We start from the raw sequence: 18,610 nt of genomic DNA, 5'->3' as shown, positions 1-18,610 counted from the left end.
CTGAGACAAAGTAAAATCCACCATCTTTAACTTTCTCAAAGGCCCTTTTAGCAAATTAAGAGTGCTCTTGGAGACTCACATTCAGTTTTGACACCAATAGCAATGACTTTGCAAAAGGAGATATTAGTTCCTCATTTTACATACTAGAAAAAGAAACTGAGGAAGCCAAAATGTCTGCATCCTAGCCTGGCTCCTTTACCTGTCCATTTTTCAATACCCTCTGAGATCTGGTTGCAGACCTTACATGCTTAGGACTGCCTCATTGTTTTCTCTTCAAGTCATTGGATTTTTATTCAGCCTCAGTACCTGGTGGGCAGCTTTCCTCTACTTGGTTTCTTCTGTCTCTGCCTTTCTAAAATGGCTGCTGAAAACCCTTTCCATTTACTATCCTGATTCTCTCACTGAAACCTATCCTTTCTCCCTCCCTGCTTCCATCTCCTCAATTCATCAAAATCCTCATCTACTAGACAGTTGTTAGTTACCCTTATACACCAATTCAGACCTGAACAATTAGCCTGTTCTGTGCAGTAGACAACTATTTCTGTACAAGGACTTTTGGGTAGATAACAGACCATTGATGTTAGACTTAACTTCTGCTGCTAGCAGTATGCCATCTCTGAACTTTACCCAAAGACAGATTCAAATACTCCAAAAAAAGTTTACATATGTAAAGCACAGCTTAAAAAAAAAAAAGACACATTCATAGAAAATCATGTTGCCTTGCTTATTTCTTTGCTTACTGGCTTCAACAAGGAATGTGTCTCCAACCCAAACTGTAAAGGTAAGCATTGCAAGGTCTCCTTTGCTCTGTTTCTTTGGATAGGACAAAAGGCATGTTCTTCATCCTGGGCCTTTCTTTGAGCTTATAAATCATTGTGTACACTGAGGAGGGAACCCAGAGCTCTGAAGTGAACATTCCTGGATTCCATAAAGAAGAGTGGGAGACCTTCACACTAAAAAAAGCCAGGATTTTGTTTGGGGAAAAAACCCACCATGGTTTAACTTTCTGAATAGAAAACACTCAAAGTGACTACAGAGAACAGAACAGAAATAAATAGCTTTCCTAACTGTCTTGGTGTCCTCGCAGGCAAATCCTTAACTCCAGCCAGCTTCTCACTGGTGGTTGACTTCAGTGCTAGCACCGTCACAATAGGACATCTTTTGTGACAAATCTTCCTTGAGGTCATAATTTGTCAGGGTGCAAAGAAAGACTCAAAGACACATGTTTTCACCCTGTTCCATTACAGATTCTGAGCAAGGGCCTTAATGTAATAAAAATTTGGCTTACAGACCAGGCTCTTGCTTCTCATTTCAGCCTCAGTGAATAGTACTCTCAAATGTTCAAGACATCACATAATTCAAAACAAAGGCTGAGGTTAAACTCAAGGCTGCAGATCTGGCCACTAGCTAGCACAGCACAGAGTCCATAAAAGGCAACAGAGCAGTTTGCTAACCTAGGCAATAGATCAATCCTTTATGCTATGTACACTTTATTCACAGGGCATTTGCAGATTCAGAATGATGATGAATGAAGCTGCAGAACGCAGTCTGATTTTCATCACTTCAAGGCAGAGAACAGAGTAAAAATTATTTGTTGTTTTATCTTTTTTAACCAACGCCTAATAGCTCATCCAGAAGCATTTCTTTTTGTTTACTCGGTCTAGTTTCTTATTACTTTCCCACCTTCTGCTTTATTTTATAGCCTCATGTCTTCTCAGCGAGTCTGGAGAGTATTCTGTTTTACATGCACCACTGCATGGACAGATAGGAAGTTTTACCAAGGTCGACAGATGCTAACCTACTCAGAGAAGACAAGTTACTGCAACTTCCTAGTTCAGCAAACTATTATTCTTTCATGGTATCAGTCTGGGCAACATCAAAACTGCAATAAAAAGTACATTTTTCACAGGAAATACAACACCAAGAGCATGACAATATTTTATAAATATAGATATTTCCTCTTCTCTTATTGCCTGCAAGGGATTCAGTAATACCACCAACCATGGAAAGAGGCACTTAGTACAAACCTCAGCTAGTCACTCTGCCCTAACATTTAATAAGTTCTTTTATAGATATTTCTCTCCACATAGTTCTATTTCTCCCAAAGTTTGATTCTTACAAAGTATCTATTTTCTACTGCCAAAAAAAAACCCAAAACAAACCAAAACACCACAAACACTGCTCCATTCTCTCTGCCTAGAAGCAATTTTTATGAGGAAAACAAATATTTCTAAATTTCTTTCCATCATGTATCTTAACATGTATAAGCATTGTTACTACAGTATCACAGAGTGGTCACACTATCTCTCTCGTTTTTCTGTGGCTTATAAAGAAGGCTGGTGATAACATAAGAACAAATGTCTTGCACAGGATCCTGTTTGGTTTTGCTGAGTGCTAGGGGAAGAAAGTCAAAGCGCATTTGGATTGCCATTTCCACAGGTTAATTTCTTATCATGACCGCTTAGCAAATTCTTAAACCAAATAAAGCAAAGAATTCTGGGATGGACATAGTCTATGCCATGAAATCATCAATCCTAAGCCATGGTGCTATATTTAAAATGGTTTCTTGAGCTACAGTAACCCACTCTGGTATGAAAGGCAATTCAGAGTCACTGATGGAAAAGAAAAAAAAAACCCCTTTATTCTAACATCATACAATGTCAATTGTTTCCCACACTGCTTATAGAAAAATGCACATTCTTACCCCACAGCCAATTCCATTGCCTGGTTCACAGAGAATTTTCCTCACTCCTGGTTCAGGAAGCAAACCTGCTCCACAGCCGGGAGTGGGGCACAGGACTCCCCCCATCTGCAGCACGCACTCCTCGGCCCCATAGCGCTGGTACCGGTTGTACTGCAACACAACAGAGTGCTGTTAAACTCTCAACAGCACACACACAAAAAAAACCCACAACATTTGAGCTTGGATCTATCACACACAACCAAGTCGACCATCCTAATATTTCACATGCTAAGTTTGGCTTATTTGTCAAAAGTCTAAAATCTGCAGTGTTGTTAAATGGTGTCACTCTGCTCCAACACACCATACACATTTTCTGACTTGCAGGTATCATTTTCACCACCAGAAAATTGTGAAGGATATTAGAAGCAAGAAAATAGCAGACTGTTTCTGTAAGTAAGCTCCAGAATTCTTATATTGCTATAAAAGAAATTGTAAACATTATAAATATAGTCAAACAACTGAGATTGATAAACAATAGAGATTGAAAAGAAACCCACAAAAAGCCTCAAGGATATATAGCACCACAGCTTTATTTTCAAAACAAATTTCATGGTAACAATTGGCAAAATAATTATCTGACATACATTTATTTCAATATTAGGTATAGTTTTTTTTTTTCCAGGGTCTCCTAGGGAATTTTCTTAACTTTTATAATTTTCATCTACTTCCACAGTGAAAGACTAAAATGATTCCATTTTAATGATAGAGACAGTGACACAGAGCAATAGTAAATAACATGCTCAGTGTGTCCTCACTGACAAAAATGCCCACTCTACAATGACTGATGCTACTGCAATAATTTACCCTGGTCTAACTTACCTCACTTTGAGTTGGAGATAAGCAGAGCGAGTACAAATCATGCTGCCTACATGTAAATCACATCCACTCTAGGGTTCTGCACTGGTACAGTTCCACACTAGTGGCTATATAACCATTGTAAACCAGGCTTCAGATTCACCTATAAATCTGTTCTACTGTAGAGTAAAATAAATGAAAGCATTCAGTCCTAATAGCCCCAAAGAAAACAGGAAAATCCAAAAGGCCAAAGAAGGGAGTAGTATGAATTTTCTCTGTGAGCAGAATGACTTTATGGTGTGCTAAAAGAACAAAACAGAGCTTTAGGTTACAGCACTAATATCAGTATTTAGTGCTTCATAAACTCTTATGCCATAACTGCTCATGAAAATCTTGTTTCCTTTTTTTGGGGTGGATAAGCAAAAAAAATTCTCTCAAATTCACATTCCTTTCCAAAGGAACCACACAAGGAAAACTGAAGCATTAGGAGTAAAACCTCATACAAAAGACATATAAAGAAGAATCTTAAATTACCAAGACAGGAGTTCTACTCTATATTTTCTGTGTACATTTAAGGTGATTCTTTGGTAAATGTTGTCATAACATATCTTGTTACACAAGATTTTTAAAAATATAATTCAATTTTCTAAAATGCTATAACATATAGACACAAAAGCATTGCATCACAGAAGAAAAAAAAAAAAAATCAAACTGAAAGCATCCATCTTTGTCAATTAACAAAAAATCCAAACATTCTCAGAAAGGAAGAGCAAAATGTAAAAGGAGAGAAAGCCCTCAAAATGCAGTCAGTGCACAAATGACAACCAGAAATCCTGAATTAAAGACCTTGGACATGGAAAATACCAATATTTTGAAAAGCATACAAGACATGCCTGTAAAGTCTCTTTTCCTGACTGCACACCCCACTAGGAAGGATACTACCACCAGTAAGCAGCACACAGGCCAGCTGTTCCTCTCAAATTCTAAATTATACATGGAGGATACGATGTGGCTAACCACCAAAGGAACAAACAGATTGATACATTCACTCACAGTGTAGAATAAAGCGAAGACAGAAGCAAACCAGCTTAGAAACCAGGCAACCAGTCCAGTCCCAATTGCATAACCATGACCAAGAAAAACAGCACCTTTATTATAGATGCAGTCCTCCATCTGCTCTCAGTTGTGTTGTTCACCCACCATTGCTGGGAGCTCTGCCCACAATGGACATTCAGGAAGCCCTTCCAGGAACTATAAACCCTACATAGGGCATTTACTGCAAGCAGAACCAGCCTTTATGCTGGAACACCTGATGTTAATGCTAAAGGCAGGGGCCCCTGGCAGTGATCTCCTAATTGGTTCCCCCCCTAGGCTGGCCAGACCCTGGGTGAAAACCAATCAAGACGGTCTTTCCTGCCTGGTTGTGGACATCATTCTTATGTCAACCCTGATTCAGGACTAGAGATTTAGACCCCAGCAGTTCAATAGTCTCCTTGAATGTGGGGGCTCAACAAGTCAACTGGGTGGTTTATATGTTATTATTATGCTTGAATCTAGAGTAATGGCATAAACATTTAATGCTGGACTCTTAACAATTTTCAGCAAAGTTTTTGATCCTTGTATTAAATGCATGCTTGAGTACTCTGAGTTGTTCTGCTGGCCTTGAACAGAAATATGGATAACCACAGCTGCAAAATTATCTGCTGCCTTATTTTAGTTCATGCAAGAGACTGGACCTGAAGGTGAGGATGGTGATTATTTTACCTTGTTAAGAGGAAACTCTTGCTGGAGGTGGGACTGCTAGCAGCATCTCATTAAGGAGGCAAACACCAGTAACACTATAGCTGAGATTCTGTCAGCATTTCTATTATAAATTCTCAGCTGAAGAAAAGGATATGCTTTCCAGTCATTAACTTATGACATAAAAGGTCATAAAAGCATAAAGGAGCATAAAGCATAGAAGGACATGGAGGGATTCCTCTCCTCTCCTTTTTTTTCTTCATACACAAAAAAGGAAGATAAGTAAGATGAGAATCAATCTGTCTTGTTAGATCAAGTTACAGAAAGGAAATGTCCAGTCTACCCACTGGCAAGGTGGACAAAACCATCGTACCGTGTCCAACCGATTTGACATTTTATACTGGTTCAGCACAGGACGTGTGCCAAATCAGTAAGCACTTGCATCAGTGACTTTCACAATATTAAAGCCAAAAACAGGATCAACTTGAAGATAGGAAAGATCCTGATGAATACATTTGCACATCTTGACATCTAGTTACCTAGTGTGTTTTCTACCTTGAAAGTCCAGATATATTTATAAGATATCATTTTCCAATTTCTTTTTTCTTATGCCTGTACACCACTCACTTAAAACCCAGCAATAAACTAAATCATGTAGTAGCAGAATGTATACACATTTGCCATGACAGTCATACATAGCATATGCAGATTTAGATTCTTTTTTTCAGTGACCTGAAACACAATGACTCACTTTACATTAACAGTGCATTTACAAAAGGCTTGTAAAGTACCAAAACACATATTCATGAATTATGAATTAACTATTTACACGTAATAACAAATTATATCTATTAGAGGCATTTTTCTCCTATATACCACAGCCACACATACTACACAGGACTGATGCAATCAACATGCTGAAAGCAAGTCAATTTTCAGAAGTCCTTAAATGGCTTTGGAGCCCATGACATATTTTTGATCATATGTTTGGATGAGATATTTAAAGATATTCCAGCAGACAACCACCACTGGTTTACTTTGCCTCTTATATTTAACTGGATATTTAAAGTAGGACTTATTTAATTCAACTTGGATTTTTGCAGTGATGATGCCTATAGTTGCCATGGTTGCTTAGACTCATTTTATAGTTAACAGAAGAGATAGGATGAACTTCATCTTTTCTGTCATAGATTTGAGATTCATCATGGAATAACAGAGCACTGGAGTGCCCTATTCTATTAATAAGAAAGAGAGATCACTTGCTAGTCATTTACACCTGAAATCAGGTGACTCCCACAATAGCTGCTTCAGTTCAAATAATTCTGATCCTAAGCTATTTTTGAAACCAAAGTTTAGGTACCTATATGGATCTATGGTGGTTATATGACTGTGAACCACCTCACACAATTTTCACTCTTCAAAATTTAAACCTCTAACCTAAACAAGTCAAATAGGCTCCAATTATATTGAATGAGAAGAAACAAGATGCTAAGAAGGGAAACTATCCTGACTTACATGTGATGTCTAAGACAGGTAGGAAGTGCTATAGTTGAAGCTGAGAAAACTTAGGCCGCCTACCTAACACATAAAGAGCTGTCATTAAAAGACCAACTCTTCTGTACATTCAAAATATTTCAAAGTATCTTTTACTCAATTATTATCAATGTGCCTCCTATTTAGAGAGATGCACTAGCCACGTGCAAAACAGTTCTGGATGCTAGAATAAAGAAAAATATCTCCAATTATTTTTAGGAAAGACATCTTAAAAAGTTTACTATCCAGGGAACTTGACTTGAACTGACATTCAAGGCACCTGATTTCATTCCTGGCAGCAGCACAGCCTTCCTGTGGTTTTCACGTAAGTTGTTAATCTATATTTCTCATCAGTTCCCTGTTTGTAAAGAGGGAGAATGATACTTGCTGATTTCACTGCAGTGTTAAGAAGCAAAATCCATTAATATTCATGAGGACATAAAATACCACAGTAATGAGGGGCATAAAATTACACAGAAATCGCCAGCCATCTACTGCTGCTAGAAAGCAGCTTTTGAGCAAAGCACGTCAGGTATTTATATGCTGCTAACATCCTCAATATGTAGGTAAATAGTTGCTGGATTGACCATAGAAGCATATATTTCAACACTCTATTTGAAAAACAACAAACAAACTTTAAAAATATGATTTTAAAAGTTTTAAAGATTTTTGAGTCCTAAAGATGATCGAAATCACTAGTGCTAAAGGTCTATGAACAAGGCAGATGTAAAACATTCTGATCTTTTTTTGTCTGAAAAAATGCATCTTGTTTTGAACTTTCTCCACAGTTTGTGAATTGCCCCAGTCAACCCAAATCTACACTTTTCATGGAATAAAATTTGGAGTGGAAAAAAAACCCAGCTCTACTTATGGTATTTCAACCATATCATGAACTTCTTTTGTGCAGTCTTGTTCTGCCAATGACTAGGCCTAACAAGAACGGTACAACCAGCAGAAAGACAAACCAATAAGTGGAATGTATTGAGAACAAAACCATCATGTCATAAGTGATCGCTGGGTGCATAAACAAGTCAATTAATTTGCATACAATCGACATTACCCCCAACGACCCCAGGAAAGACATAATTCGACTAACAATAGGTGGTATAAACAGAGAGCCAAGGTTTCCCATAGATGTCAAGGCAAAGAGCCAGATCACCAAGTAAAACATATAAGAAAAAGTTGCCCACATGGCAGCTCTCACCCATCTAGCCCGTGTTCACAAAGGTCTGAACTGACCAGGGCCCAGCTCCAAATAGAGTCAGGAGGTCTTTCCTCAACCAAAAAGCTCTGTGAAGTGCATCCACTTCACAGACAGACACTCCTGACTCCCTGCTAGTGGTCCCAGCTTTTATCCCCAAGCAGACACCTGACCTTTGTCAACTCAATGCGGGACCCCTGGGGCTCATTTCCCTTCTGGCTCTCCCTGCAGGGCCGGCCGCACCCTGGGGGGAAGCGATAAGGCAAACTCACCCCCTCTTTATGAAGGGCTGTGGGAATCACCCATATGTCAACCTTAATTCAGGGGCTTGGGGTTCAAACCCCAGCATTTCAAGTCTTTGCCCATAAAGACTTGTCAGGTTATTTAAAAATGAATTTTATAGATGATTATAAATTATAGTATGACATAGACAGAGAGGCTGGATAATTGTAACTATTTATTCCCTGCTCCTCGCTTTCCAGATTGGGATAGTTTCCATTGAGTCTTAGAATGTCATTGGGTTTTCAACCAGTGGAAATTCAATCATCTGATGTTGTAAATCATTGGGCTAACCCAGGAATAAAACAGTTTTAACTATGATTTGCAGTCTTTTTGGTTACACTGAGATTCAGATACTAAGACAAAACTGAAATGCACATGGATGCACAAAACTCTTGCAAAATACACTTTGTCAACACAGTGATTCCTTGTTGTGCTATTTAATTTGCAAGTTATGCTTTAATATCATAGAATCATAGAATAGTTTGGGTTGGAAGAGAACTTAAAAGATCACCTATTCCAACACCCCGTGCCACAGCCCATATGCCTTGTGCTATTTTAACTTTGCCTTTACACTTTGGACAGACTTTTCTTTATTTTCCTGGGGGTTTTTTGCCTCACACCGAAAAGGATCTGCTCAGTAGTAGCCTCACAGGAAACTTGGGACAAAAGTTTAACAGTAGATGCAAAGCCAAAATTTCTAACCTCTAAAAGGTAATTCAATTACTTGTTTCTTTTAACTGCATGTAACAGTCTCAGAGGAAGCAAAATCTACTTTCTGGAGTCAGATTGTTTTTACTACTCCTATAAATCAAATAACCATCTGTGTGTTTCATAATTAGATTCTGGAGGCTATTAGTACATAATGTAGACCAAGCACTTTATTTATATGTATTATACACACAAAAAAAGCCTAAAAATTAGTTCTGTAATGTAATTAAGCACAGTAAAGTACAAACCCCTTAGTACTCACTGGACTAGGAAAAACAGTTGCGAAAATGTAATCCAAAATATTTATTAAAAGGAGATGAACTGACATAGCTCTCCAAGAAACACCTTTACTGTATTTTTCTGGTGTTACTGGTCTCCTCTGCTGGCCAGTGGTAGGGTAGGAAGAGCAAGTTCAGAGCATCAGCTCCCGCTTGTTCCCTCAGGAGAACCACAAGAGAACCACCTTCTAGATAGAGGGCTGGGATCTTCCCGATTTTGGAGAGTCATGGAAAATTGGGTAAGGCAGTCTCAAGAAAATATTTAGATAAGAACTCCCAGACTGGACCAATGCAACAAAATTCATGGATGAAATTAAATTTGAGCAGAGAGGGGGAAAGAAAGGAAAGACAGCAATTTGCAGAATCATCTGAAAGAAAGTACAAGGTGAAGAGTATGAAAATAGAAAACTAAAATACTGAGAAGTGAGAACATTGGAGGAGGCTGTACTGGAAATCAAACCGGAAATATGAGGCAATATGATGCAATGAAGAAATTGGATTAAGCAGAGTGTATGGCTTGACACTGTATTTAAAAACTATTGGAAGTTTGTGATCTTCCAGCAGCTATTTGTGGGAGCATTATGAATAGACTAAATGCTAGAGATAAACCCTCATTTCTTTCCTACCCTTTTGGAGCTGGAATCCACATTCCTTTCTTCCCTACAAGTAACAACCAGCAAGGCTGTAACTGATGCAAGTAAATATTTTCAATTGATGCAGTTGCAAATTGTGCAACTGAGATTCACTGAAGTACATACTGGCTCCCAGGAATTCCACTTCTTGGATCATGAGAGTGAGTGTGTCCATATTCCATGAAAGCAGATCAAAGTTATCCAAGGAATGGAAGAAGGCCCATCTTCCACATCAGTCTCAGACCTTGAAAACTGGGATTCAAATCCTCTCTCTGAATTTAATAAAAATGAGTAGAAGATAATTCCTCTATTTTAAGAAGTACTCAAATTTTTAATTTATACTTGTTACAGAAAAGTAAACGAATGGAAATTTCGGCCCTACACAAAATGATGTATTTTTTGTTTTGACAAGAAAAGCATATCCTTTAAATTAGTTTTGATCACAAATACTTTCTCCTTTCTTTCTCCCCATTTTTTATTTCAGCTGTTGAACCAAAAATAAATTACTTTTACTTGCCTAGCAGACAGATAAGAAATTAAAAAGTTGTAGGAAAGTAGGGGTGTCCTGCCTATAACCAAGATCAAAGAGAATAAAGCTCTAATAATCCAGGAGAGACAAAGCTGAGGAACTCACAGGGATTCCAATTAGGTCTGGAGTCAGAGGAGGCATCGGTTAAAAGATATTCAAGGCAGATATAGCATAGGAAGAAAAGAGAGGCCCATCTCTGGTCATATGAAGCTGCAAGACTGTAAAGTCTGTTGTGTAGTTCCAGCTATAAAGAAAAAGGTCATGTAAAGAGGCTCAAGAGTTAAATGCAGTCGCTCAGTTTTAGAGAGAGAGAGTGATGAGATGGTAATATTAAATCCAAAAGGTGAGCCAAATGAGATGGACAGAAATCAGGTATTAGAGAGAAAAGTGGAAGAAACTGGGAGATACGTGTAGGTATCACTCACACTGTGTAGTGGCTGAAGCCACAGGACTGGGTGGGAAAGCACAGGGCTCTAAGGAAGTATACTCATAAAGATACAGATTATAGAATACTAACAAAATAGCTTTGGGTTAGTAATTGTGACCTGGAGAAATTAAATTATACAGTGGAGTTGGTTTTGGTTTTGTTTTTGTTTTTGTTTTTTTTTTTTTAATGCATGTGAATTACCAAGAGGCAACTTAGATTTTTTCCAAGTTACCAATCAAAAAATCTTGACCCACAAATACTTCAGGAGCACTTTGTTGATTATATTTAACAGTTTTCTGCACTAAACTCAGCTGAAGTGTTACACATCCTTACTTTTACCTGAATGGGTAAAAATATAACAAGTAGTTTAAGACTGACTGTATATTAATGTTCTTAGCATATACTTAAAAAAAAAAAAATTTCTCTGGCAAGTGTTGCAAGAAAAAAAAAAAAAAAATCAGGACTTTCCCTTTGCCACACACATGTTGTATACAAATTCCCTTAAAACTTAATATTATATGATTTCTGTCCACACTGTGTTCTTTTAATACTAGATTTCCATATATCCTAAAGTTGGAGCTCGCAGCAAAACCTACGCCAAGTCCAGACCACCTTTGAACAGCATGGAGATGTGCATCTGCAGATTTTCAAAGCAGGGTATTCCTTTGCCTAAGTCTACCCCAGCTGGCAAGGAAATGTGAAAAGAAAAAAATAAACAAAACCAAACCAAACCCAAAGGAATGTCCCCATTCAGGCTTGCTTAGATTCCAGGGATATAAATGTGCATAACATTTCTAAAGAAAAAATGAGCAGTGATATGAGTTGCAGTAGCAGCTGATAGGAGAAATCTGTTAAAATTGATCATTCCCCTGTCAAAATATCAAGAAACTGGCCAATACACTCTGCAAAGCTGTCAGAGCAGATGATATAGCAGGGAAGCACAACTATACATTACTTAGCAGGATCTTTTCCTGCCACTAGCGTGTCCTCTGTTTCATCTGTGCTGTGACCTGTTGGGGGCACTCAGGTATAGCAGCAGATTGCTAACTCCTGTGTTATTTTCCCTTCCAGCCTTCAGACGTAGCTGCTATTTTATTAATGAATCTCAATATTCCATTTAAACAATTAAACAAAATATTTTTTTATCACTTTGGGGAGAAGAGGGAAGTTTCTCAGCGAGTTATTAGGGAGACTCCACAACAGATCACCGCAAGTCATCTTGCTGTGTTGGTATATTGTAGTGTGTGGGTTGGAATTGAAGTGTTCTCTCTGCTGTCTCTGGCACTGGCTTGTTGAATTACCTGCCTTCCACTGTATTTGGACAGAGCCTTTATTTAGTGCACCTTTAACATATTTTTTGTAAGCAGCTTGTACCATTTGTAGAACCATTTGCATTTACTTGCAGAGACAGACAGCCTGACAGGTCAAATGGCTCCTGCAGGAGACTAACTTTCTTATGGCTTGCTATTTTTCAGTAGGCTCCCCAGTTAATTCATCCCAATCCTGAGTATAGATCAGGTATCTGTGCTTAGCCAGCAGGGTGGACTGCATCCATAATACTAGGGGAAATGCATGGATTATGAAGAGAGAGATCAAATTGCAAAAAAGAAAAAGCTCAGCAGAGCTAAGGACTGTTCCAAAGCTTCAGGTTTTACCCTCCCTGGGACTGCATCACCAGGGGACTCTCTGCCTTGTGGAGACCTTTGTGCAGTGAGAGGGTCTGTGAAAAGGAGGTCCAAAATAAACCAGTCAAAACCGCTTTTGGAGATTTTTCTAGGTCAGACTCTCTGGCACCTGCTCAAAGGGTCAAGTATCAAGTGGGGGAGCAATCTGTTACTAAATATATTTGTGTTGCACATTAAGTCAGTTGCCCTGGAAGCTGTTGTTACCTAAGATAGGTATCCACAATGCATATTGTGTACCAGGGAAACTTGTATTCTATTTCACCACAAATACTATTGCCTCTTTCCATACAGCCTAAAACCAATTCCCTCTTTAAAAACTATCTTGCTGTCACCAACTAAACCTTAAAAGATAAACTTTCTAGCTAGAGTGAATTTCCCATAATGTACAGTTCTGAGAGAACAGAAGTCATGGGAGTTTTACACACCCAGGAGACTGTTTTATGTGTCCAGAACACTAAGGCACCTCTTAGATGAATAAATAGAAATCTCCAGAAGAGAAATTATATTCCTTATTGAGCAGCTGCTGGCTCAGCTAGAACTCACAAATTCTAGTTGGGAATGTCCACTCCAAACTGAAAGGTTCCTTCATTCTGTCTGAAACATAGTTAGCTGACAGCCTACCCAGATAAACAGGCTCCCTTTTGATGTGTAAGCAATTGGTTTAGTCCTGGTTTAGGGGTAGGGTAGCTTTTTCTGAGTTGCATTCATAGACTGAAGTAAATTTTTATTATGATGATCACCTATTGCTTTGTGACAAGACAAAGGGAATTGGAAATGTAAAGGATCTGGACACTGAGGAATGGTAGATATGCAAAACAAGGAGCATTTCGGTGCTGATAGAGGGGTGGAAAGAAAAGAGGCTGGGAATATTTTGTCTTTCACTACTGAGAGGTATAATAGGATCTAATGTCTACAAGTGATTTGTAAACACAGACTGGATGCTATTCTAGGCAATATACTCCAGTTTAAACGAGAATTAATCCAAGAAAGTCATGTAATGTGTATTCTAAAGGAGATCAGAACAGATTATCACAATAATCCATTCTGCTTTTATAATCTGGCCTTAAATACATAAGCATTTTAAAAATAAATCAAGACTGGACATGAAGCAGTAACACGCTCCTGTTAGTTTTTCTCTGTTGCTTGGAGTGGAAGAAAATATATGTTAGTTGATAACACTGAAACTTTAAGCACTCTGAATAAAATAATGTTAGAATTAATTATCATTTTTCTATTTAATATGCATAATAACAGAGAAAGACTTTACATATTTCTTCAAAACAAATATATAACTAAATAAATATAGGAAATAATTAGCCATGTGAATAAAAGACTTTGCCTGAAATTGTTTCCTTTCTTAATTTAGATGTAATTTAATTTTTTTTTTACGCTGGTTTAGCACCAGATCCTCCCTAACTGTCAAAGTGGCAAACTTAGATTCTCCCTAACTGTCAAAGAGTGTGCTAACTTCAAGTAAGAGCTACAGTAGTGGACATCAGTAGACACGTTATAACAATACTTTTGTAGGGACAGAATATAATTGTAATTTTCTTTATATTTGTATGGACTTATGGAATAATTCAAGCAATGGCAATATTCACTATTTGCAAAGACAATAGTTAAAACTGTAATGACAACCAATGTATGCAAATAACCTGTTAGTGTAGCCAGTTTCAGAGAAAGGCAAATGTTTATAGGCTAGACCCATTCTGCAAAAACAACTTTCCACCTGCATAGTTTTATGCTTCTAATGCACGATGACAAAAATTTCTCATCTGTTTAGGTGTATTCAACACAAAGAGGAATGATTTAATTATGAAAGTCTGAAAAAACAACAAAAAAATTCCAGGTAGCAAAAATACTCTATTTATTTGATTAGCAAGGCTTTACTCATCAAACTCCTCTACACTCTTCAAGAGTTTTCTTATTATTGGACAGAAATTGTCTTTTCTTCTGTGATTCGTCATGGTTTACATCATCTGACTGCTGAAGTTTGTAAGATCATATAATTTAATACCCTCTTAGTGCAAAGGTGGAAGTGTAGGTGAGTGGAAAAAGGAAAGAAAGTATCATGATTACATAAACAATCTTAAATCTGACATTTCCTAATGTCTGAACTCTTCATTTGCACTCAACTCTTTTAGCCTTCATTTTTATGTTTACCACTTCCTTTTCTAAGAAGCAAACAGAAAATAAAAGAACGTCCATCAGTTAAATCACATTGCCCTGTCAGTGGTCATTAGCAAGGCTGAAGGTCCACAACTTGATCTTCAGAGCTCTGACAATGAAGCTATCAAAGTCTGCCTGGTTCAGCCCTTGCCCTCATACTCACAGTCTCTCGGTTTAGCTGTTCTCTACTTTTCCCTCAAACCTGTCCTTTCATCCCACTCTTCCTACTCTGCTTAGCTTCACTTCCTCATGCAGCTCATTAAGTACAGGTCTGTCTTTATTTACCTGTCTATTTAGCAAGTTTCCTCGTTTGGTCATTCCCTTCCAGCCCTTGGCCCCAGCTCCTTGTCAGACACTTATGCCTACCATTCTGGTTTCCCAGAGGATATCTCGACCCTCTTCCACCAGCCACTCCCATCTCTCCAGTGTCCCCAAGCTTCACCTCATTCTGCCCTCCATTTGTCAGCTGGATCTAATGAGTCTCTTGGTCCCATCAATCCTGGTCATAATTTCTTTTATTTTTTTTTTCCTAAATCCTCAATCTCAACAGGTCCCTGTTTCCAGTATCTCTCTGTCCTTTTTTTACATTCCTGTCAGACAAACCCTCCCACACTCCCTTTTATGCTGCCTCTTGCTGAGGAAAAAGCTGAGTCCCTGAGGAATCTGGCGTTTGACTTTCTGTAACAACTGAGGTGGGGGGCTGATAGAAGAAAACTGGAAGTCGAGAAAATGTACCAGCCTCCCTCACTGTAATAAAAAAGGGAGAATGTCAGGGAAAGAAGCAATAGGGTGTTCTTGACAATATTATCTGATTAAAACCCTAAGAAACTAAGGCTTTGAATTAACATTTCAGGAACTTCTCTCACCTCTGTGACAGCCCTCACATAACTTTATGAGAGTCCTTTGGTGCCAGGTTCATTTAACGATGCAGATATTCTCATGCACAACACACTAATGAGCTTTCAGACCCCTGGTCCCTAGAACCTGCAACTCTATGTCAGGCAGTTAGACTTCATAACCAGGACATTAGGAGAGAGACTTCAAAACCAGCTTGAACTTCAGAAACATGGGATATTTGGAAATTCAACTTATCTCTCAAAATTTAAGGCCATTCCATCAATAGCTCTGTATGTTAATTTCATTATTGACAAAATAGTAACTGTGGCTATCTTGTAAGTGTTGTCAAGCATACTCCACTTATGCTTTCCTAAGATCCCTCTTACAGAAATAGTTTTCTGAGTAAAAAGCACAGCTATAATTACGAGTGAAACACACTTTCAAAAGAGAAAAAAGGCCACAAAAAGAGATAGATAATACAGGTAGCTGTGAGTCTCAATACCTTACTCAGATTGTTTGTCTATTTGCTGTTTTAGAGAGCCTGTTTACTGCTACAGTAAAAGCCAAAAAGCTGTGGCAGATAGCAGATGTACCAATTAATAACCTGTCAAGGCTGATGGATAGCACGAAAAAAAAAATCTCACATATATCTCCTGTGTGTTTTTCTCCCCACATTTCAGGTCATTGGGGGTCATGAGATACACTCTGCCTCCCTGGAGAGAGATGAAACTGTCTCATTAGCGTCTATCTTCCATGACATTAAGACGCTGCCTTTGAGATGCTAACTCACCTGCTCTTCTCCCAGAATCCTGAAGTGATGAAGCTCTTTAATCAAGGAATCCGGACAGCCAGCTGTTGGAAAGAAACAAAAATAGGCGTTTTAGAGCTTTCTGTCAGTGCGGCTTCAGCATAAGATACATAAATACAGATAGGATAGAATATCCAGATTACATTAGATAAAGAAGATTAGAAAGATTAGCCATGGTTCTGCAGGCACCAGAATGCTGAAAAACTTCTATCAAATAATCCTTCCATATTTCTGAGCATGCTACCAAGAACACTTAGAAAGGTTATATTCCAAATATTTTAGCCCTTTCCCCAAAGGACTACAAACAAAAGCAAGATGAAAAGGGCAGCACTGTCTGCCAGATACTGCCAGACCCTTAGTGTAAGCCAAAAAACCTGTTAAAAGAGGATCTCACATCAAAACCTTGGAACTGCTCAAAGCAGAATTCTGATTCACACACTAGGTTTGGATTCCTTTTTAAGCACAATACAGGCTTCCCTGATTCCCTGAAGGATTTCATAGGCCTCATAGATCCCTTTAATTTTGGCTGTCACAAATACAAACCATTTCACAAATATCTAGTTGTCACTCGCAGGTGTAATGCACAAACCAACTATGCAGACAGGAGAATGATTTGCTAGAGCTTTGCAACCAGCTTAACGTTCAGTCTTTCACAGACTTTCACATCTGTACCAGCCAGTAAGAAAGAATATGTCTTGCTAGGAGTCATGTACTTTACTGAGCTGTTCAGACTGTGATCACCTTCCTGGTGATGAAATCCAAGGCTGCTACTCACTGTTGTACACTACTAGACTCATTTCTGGCAAGGGATAAAAGTTCAGACTGTGAAAGCAATCTGGGCTTTATTCTTCTTACCATAAATTCAAGAATCTGCTTGTTGGTAAATATTTTATCTCCATTCAGAGGAGGTACAAGCACCATCAACACAACTTCATCAACAAGCTTTTTAGAGATAGCCAGGGTTTAAGGTGGCCAAGGTTTAAGCATATGGCAAGAAGTACCTATTAATGGCTCGTCTTTTATTAAATATTGCTATTTCTTCCCATACAATAACACCTATGATATTCTCATAGGCTTCTTTCCACACACCTCTTCCCTCCTCTCTCACACAAGGATATTCACATATTTGAATGTGTGAGTATTAGCTCTGCATGATTCTTTCTTAATGGCTTTTTATGCCTTTCAACTTCTAGGACAACAATCCCTGTATCACCTCTGATTTTCTCTCCTTGTTCCCCTCATGTTTACGTTTTCACTCTTTGTTTCCTGTTCTCATTCTGTTTCTTGTTCTCAATGCACTTAAAGCTGTCCTTATTACCCCACCACAGAATCATGGCTCTGCAGCAATTTTCTGTCCATTTTCACTGGGATTCACATCTCCATCTTCCAGGTCATCCAAACCCTGAATGCATCAACTCTGTCTTACTAATATCTGGACCTGAGGTCTTGTAGTCCAGAGCTGTTGACTTCTCTGTGTCTCAGGTCAGAACTCATTGCATAAAACACAGTTCTGCTCTCTTAACCTCAAGCACTTAAGTAATTACTATTTTTTTTTTCCTCATGGAATTTTCCCTGAAAATATCTGCATTGATTACACACTGCTATAGGAATTTCTAAGTGTAGAGGATAATTATGATTTCATGTAATACTGCATGTTAATCTTTGACAGATGTTAGGTTTGTAACACCAACTGCTTTCTGCTTGTCTCTGTTTTGTGCAGGCTTTACAACTTCTTCTTCAACCAATCATTTCTTTCTTCCCGTTATCTTTTCCAATTATTAGTCACTAAATCCCTTAAGATGGGAAAGTTTCCATTTTCTTGCCTAGCAAGAACTTTTTCTGTTTTCCTTGAAATCATATTTCCTGAGTGCTTATTCCTCCCAGAAATCCATCCCATTCTGCCCTCATGTATAATTTAAATAATCTCCCTTATGTGGACTGCTTACATGTGTCCTGTGTTTCTTTGATGTTAGAGACTATAAACACTTTGGAACCAAGGATCTTTGTTTGGAAAAAAAAAATGTGTAAAACTATGAAGATATATATATACATGCATATATATAAACACGTATACATCTATTTTATGTGTTACTAGTGGTCCACTTCTGCATCTTCTTCCCAATACAATATTTTGAGTAATCTATTTTTCAGAGACTTGCTCAATCTAGTTTTCAATCTTTTCAGAGTACAGACTTTCACTGGATCTTAAAAGCTGATTATAAAATAGATCCTGAAGTTACTAG

At 38.1% G+C, this 18,610-nt stretch overlaps 1 protein-coding gene across 1 annotated transcript in view; it reads right to left on the bottom strand.

Moving 5' to 3' along the window:
* Positions 1–2,704: 2,704 nt before the first annotated feature.
* Positions 2,705–18,610, bottom strand: part of PARK2 (parkin RBR E3 ubiquitin protein ligase) — a gene marked incomplete at both ends in the record, with an annotated part of 171,838 nt that continues 155,932 nt past the window's right edge. Inside the window, 2 exons of the mRNA XM_008944730.1 lie at positions 2,705–2,854; positions 16,350–16,411. Coding sequence (XP_008942978.1) covers positions 2,705–2,854; positions 16,350–16,411 — 212 coding nt within the window. The remainder of the gene's footprint in view (positions 2,855–16,349; positions 16,412–18,610) is intronic.

This window comes from Merops nubicus, unplaced genomic scaffold, assembly GCF_000691845.1.
Source record: "Merops nubicus isolate BGI_N331 unplaced genomic scaffold, ASM69184v1 scaffold7317, whole genome shotgun sequence".
Taxonomy (NCBI): domain Eukaryota; kingdom Metazoa; phylum Chordata; class Aves; order Coraciiformes; family Meropidae; genus Merops; species Merops nubicus.
The sequence above is the reverse complement of the archived record's forward strand: the minus strand, read 5'-3'. Positions and strand labels throughout refer to the sequence as shown.